This window comes from Pteropus alecto, unplaced genomic scaffold (assembly GCF_000325575.1).
Source record: "Pteropus alecto unplaced genomic scaffold, ASM32557v1 scaffold311, whole genome shotgun sequence".
NCBI lineage: Eukaryota > Metazoa > Chordata > Mammalia > Chiroptera > Pteropodidae > Pteropus > Pteropus alecto.
In genome coordinates this window covers 2,856,829-2,861,958 of record NW_006431916.1, presented here as the reverse complement: position 1 = coordinate 2,861,958, position 5,130 = coordinate 2,856,829, and the positions used below count along the sequence as shown (strand labels likewise).

General features: G+C 53.4%; 1 protein-coding gene and 1 long non-coding RNA gene across 2 annotated transcripts in view; one reads left to right on the top strand and one right to left on the bottom strand.

The window, feature by feature from the left end:
* Window positions 1-580, bottom strand: part of LOC112473190 — a 3,761-nt gene extending 3,181 nt beyond the window's left edge. Inside the window, exon 1 of the long non-coding RNA XR_003043950.1 lies at window positions 541-580. This is a non-coding gene — a long non-coding RNA (uncharacterized LOC112473190). The remainder of the gene's footprint in view (window positions 1-540) is intronic.
* A 1,082-nt stretch (window positions 581-1,662) lies between these two features.
* Window positions 1,663-4,174, top strand: HES1 (hes family bHLH transcription factor 1). The gene is made up of 4 exons (XM_006906169.3): window positions 1,663-2,029; window positions 2,160-2,255; window positions 2,504-2,591; window positions 3,252-4,174. The coding sequence occupies exons 1-4, from the start codon at window positions 1,922-1,924 to the stop codon at window positions 3,800-3,802; spliced, it is 843 nt and encodes a 280-aa protein (XP_006906231.1). The 5' UTR covers window positions 1,663-1,921; the 3' UTR covers window positions 3,803-4,174.
* The last annotated feature ends 956 nt before the right edge of the window (window positions 4,175-5,130 follow it).

Genomic DNA, 5,130 nt, shown 5'->3' with positions numbered 1-5,130 from the left:
AGGCAGGAGGCTGACCCGGCCGCTTCCTAAGTGCGGTCAGGCATCTCGTGACCGCGGCGGGCGCCTGGGGCCCCGCGGGGGGAGGGAGTGAGGGAGGGCTGGCCCGGGCAAGGAGCAAACAAGAAGGCCCCCGCCCCTCCCCCAGGCTGTTGCCAGTGAGGCTTTCGGCCGAGTTTAAAACCCCAAGCCTGAAATCAGAGGTAGAGTGGGGGGTTGGAATAATTCCCCACTCTCCACCCTGGGGTGTGCGCTCCCCGCCCGGAAGGGCTGACCTTGGCCGGGGGGAGGCTGGAGAAGGGAGTGGTGAGCGCCCGCACTGGGCTCCCAGCCCGTCGCCCCCTCGGATTCCAGGCCCGGCGGGGGCCGGAGGAGGGGGCCCCGGACACACACACGCGCGCGCGCGCGCGCGCACACACGCACACACACACACACACACACCCCACACACACACCCCCCACACACGCAGCGCGCGCCAATGAGCCCCGGCCAAGCGCAGGGGGCGGGGTTTTCCCAGGCTCGAGCACAGCAGCTGCTATTTACCTTCTTGGCTTCTCCTGGAGACTAGGAACCAGCCCCCGCGCTCCGCTGCCCGCCGCCACCACACACATCCTCCCGGCTCGGCCGCAGCCGCGGCGGCAATAAAACATCCTGGCACGTGCTCGGGCTCCAGGCGCGCCCTCGCCGGCCGGCTGATGTCAAACTGCAGCTCGGCTGGTGTACCTCTTAAAGGGCCCGCGCGCGCCGGATGCCGAGGCTGCGCCCGCCACCCGCAGAACGAAGAGGGGAGCGGCTGCCGCCCTGCCAGCCACCTCTAAGTGCGGCAGAACCGGGAGCCCGTGGGTGGAAAGAAAAAGAATGGCGAAAGCACGTGCGCATCCCTGAGGCATTGCCATCAAAGCCCCCACCTCTTATTCATCTTTCATTTGAAATTCCATTTCCTTTCTGCCCAGTTGGAAATTATTCCGATTGTTTCCTGGGGAAGCGCGGGGTCCAAGGCCACCACTCCAGAAATGAAATGAGGAGCGGGTATCAAAAACCACCTTGTTCTGAAATATATGATGGAAGGCATTTTTTTATCTGCATGCAAAATAGAATTTTTTGGTTCTTTTCCTGAATGATCGACTTTCATCTCCCCCCCCCAAATTTCACCCCCACACCCATTTCTAAGCGGAAAATATAGATGCTTCGGTAACTCAGCCTTATATACATTCCCCCTTTTAAACACTGCAAGCATAATCTTTTATATCTGTCCTTCGAAACCTTTAAAAAATATTTTCACATGAACTTATTAGCGTCAAAGCAGCTTTATTACACATGTGAAAGGAAATAAAGAGCAAAGACCCTAGCCGCCCCGCCCCCCCAAAAATAAAATAAATTAGACTAGAGCAAAACCAATGTGGAAAAAAATCCAGTCTAAAGCGAAGCTCGGCAGGGAGAGTAGCAAAGGGTTAAAATCCTTTTGATTGACGTTGTAGCCTCCGGTGCCCCGGGCTCAGGCGCGCGCCATTGGCCGCCAGGCCTTGTGCCTGGCGGCCAATGGGGGGGCGCGGTCCACGAGCGGTGCCGCGTGTCTCCTCCTCCCATTGGCTGAAAGTTACTGTGGGAAAGAAAGTTTGGGAAGTTTCACACGAGCCGTTCGCGTGCAGTCCCAGATATATATAGAGGCCGCCAGGGCCTGGGGATCACACAGGATCCGGAGCTGGTGCTGATAACAGCGGAATCCCCCATCTACCTCTCTCCTTGGTCCTGGAATAGCGCTACCGATCTCAAGTAGCCATAAGATATAATAAACCCTCAGCACTTGCTCTGTAGTTTTGTGAAAGTCTCGAGTAAAAGGGACATAAGCAAAACATTTTTTTGTGTGTGAAGGACTCCAAAAATAAAATTCTCTAGGGATTAAAAAAAAAAAAAAAAACAGAAAATGCCGGCTGATATAATGGAGAAAAATTCCTCGTCCCCGGTGGCTGCTACCCCAGCCAGTGTCAACACGACACCGGATAAACCAAAGACAGCATCTGAGCACAGAAAGGTAAGGGCAGTACCTGTATCTCTGCAGCCCCAAGAAATTAAGCTGGAGTTGGGGGCTCTTATCCCTTGGAAACCCCGGGGGAAATGGCAGATCCCATGGGAACTCAGGGTTCGTTTTTATTTCTTTACAGTCATCAAAGCCTATCATGGAGAAAAGACGAAGAGCAAGAATAAATGAAAGTCTGAGCCAGCTAAAAACACTGATTTTGGATGCTCTTAAGAAAGATGTAAGTGAATAATTCTGTCTTTTTTTAATTTTAAAAAAATGAAATGCTATTTCTCAAGTACTAAGAATGAAACTCCCCGGTCGGCGGATCTTCCCCTCCAACACTGCTTTTTCTGAGGCGGGAGGAGGGCCGGGCCCCTTTGGCTGGGGTCTGGGGACGTATGGGCCGCGGCCGGCGGGAGGGACCCCCAGCACTCCGAGGCTGCTGGCGGGGGTCTCACTTTCTTCCTTGCCTCCTCTTCTGTGCAGAGTTCGCGGCATTCCAAATTGGAGAAGGCAGACATTCTGGAAATGACAGTGAAGCACCTCCGGAACCTGCAGCGGGCACAGATGACGGGTGAGGGCGGCTTGCCGCGTCCCCCTCTGCGGGCGTCCCTCTCGCCCCGCGGTGATTTCTTCCAGACTTCCGCCCGTGGTTGTGAGAGGCATTGAGCTACATTTTACGGCCTTGGCTCACTCTTGCGTTCCCACGGTCTGGGGCTTATTTATAGCCACAACTCCAAGTTGTTACTGTTCCGGAAAGGGAGGGAGAGAGGTTGTAGCGGCGAGGGCGGCGGGCGGCTTGACAGTGGGGGAAGCGGGTGGGGGCGAAAGGACTTGGAACTGGCGGTTTTGAGCTGCGTTGGAGCCTGGAGGTCATCTGGTTTAGCACTCCCTCCTCCCCCATTACAGAAGGGGAAATGAGGCTCGGATGGCGAGGAAGGGGGGAAGGGCATTACCCAAGGTCACATCGCGCGCGCTGAGAGTTAGGGGGCAGATATAGGGCCGAGATCGATTTAAATAGAATGACAGGGAATAGAGAAAGGGAGCGTCTTGACTTAGGTCGCCGAGCTAATGTGGAGAGGCAGATGGTTTTTCTAAACCCATTCCCCTAGCCAGAGGCAGTTCTGCGGGCCCAGTGGTCAGGGAAGCACGCCGCGGGGACCTCCCAGGGCGGAGGCAGTGGCCTCGGGGCCAGGGCCTTTCGGTGACCTGTCTGTCTCCTTCTGGCCTGCAGCCGCGCTAAGCACAGACCCGAGCGTGCTGGGGAAGTACCGCGCGGGTTTCAGCGAGTGCATGAACGAGGTGACCCGCTTCCTGTCCACGTGCGAGGGCGTTAACACCGAGGTGCGCACCCGACTGCTCGGCCACCTGGCCAACTGCATGACCCAGATCAACGCCATGACCTACCCGGGACAGCCGCACCCAGCCTTGCAGGCGCCGCCCCCGCCCCCGCCAGGACCCGGCGGTCCGCAGCACGCGCCGTTCGCGCCGCCGCCTCCACTCGTGCCCATCCCCGGGGGCACGGCGCCCCCTCCCGGTGGTGCGCCCTGCAAACTAGGTAGCCCGGCGGGAGAGGCGGCTAAGGTGTTTGGCGGCTTCCAAGTGGTGCCGGCTCCTGATGGCCAGTTTGCCTTCCTCATCCCCAACGGGGCATTCGCTCACAGCGGCCCTGTCATTCCAGTCTACACCAGCAACAGCGGGACCTCTGTGGGCCCTAATGCAGTTTCGCCTTCCAGCGGCCCCTCGCTCACGGCGGACTCCATGTGGAGGCCGTGGCGGAACTGAGGGGCTCAGGCCACCCCTTCCCCTAAACTCCCCAACGTATCTCTCCTCTCTTGGGGACACTAAACAGGAACTTGAACGCTGGAAAAGAAGAGGACTTTTGTGATTAAGTGGTTACTTTGGTTTTTTTAATTTCTAAAAAGTTACTTTTTTGTAGAGAGCTGTATTAAGTGACTGACCATGCACTATATTTGTATATATTTTATATGTTCATATTGGATTGCGCCTTTGTATTATAAAAATTCAGATGACATTTCGTTTTTTACACGAGATTTCTTTTTTATGTGATGCCAAAGATGTTTGAAAATGCTCTTAAAATATCTTCCTTTGGGGAAGTTTATTTGAGAAAATATAATAAAAGAAAAAAAATGAAGACTTTTATGTCTTAGAACTGATTATTTCAGAATATGTAATAAAAAAGAGGCTCTTGGCAGAATTTGAATTACATGTAATCTGAGAATTCAGGAATTGGCTCTTTTGTTATTCAAAGAACTTTTTTTAAAACGCCTCAAACCTTTCACCAACCCTCTTGGAACTAAATTCCATTAAATTTGCAAGAACGCATCTGATACGGCTTTTCTGATCAATTTGTGGTCAAGCTCCTAAAGGATTTCCAACATTATTTTAGTTGCAGTTGGGTAAGTCATTCAGTCCTGGGTGTCATACTAGCTCCTTCAGAGGAAGGTTGAATGCGACTGAATTCATGAAGTTAATGGATCCAGTACCATTGCCCACACCGCATTAAGGGAGGTTCCTGCAGCGCTACTCCCCTGGAGTAGCTCACCAATATCCAAAATAAAAACACTCAGCCGCTACGGCCTCCGGCCTTCAAGGGTTGGAGTCGTCCTTTAATTAGTCAGTCCTTAGGTACAACTAGACACTCCCTCGTGCCAGCCTCCAAAACTTTGAAATGCCTCTCTGCACCCTCTTCAAGCAAGCTGAGAAGGTCAACAGATTCCTTCTGCCAAGGGATAGCTAGTTAGACTCCCATGTGGAGCCCAAGTCCAGATGATTAACACCAGACATATGTTTTTGATAAGTTTCTATGCATGGCTCTAATAGAGAAAGCATGTGGGGGCTGTGCTGGCAGGCACACAGGCCATCTTCCCTTTTTAATACAAACAGCAAGCGACCCCTTCGCTTGGTCATGCCCCATTTCCAGGCAAGATGTGGGCTCCAGATAGGAGCAAAAGGCTTGTCTCGGGTTTCAGCTCACATAACCTTCCTTAACAAGTCCTAACTCAAAGCGGACAGCTTTAAACTGTGCCAGGATCTGCAGGGAATTTCTTCCAAATCCCATCACAAAGGCTTGTCAGATTTTGTCAGATTTG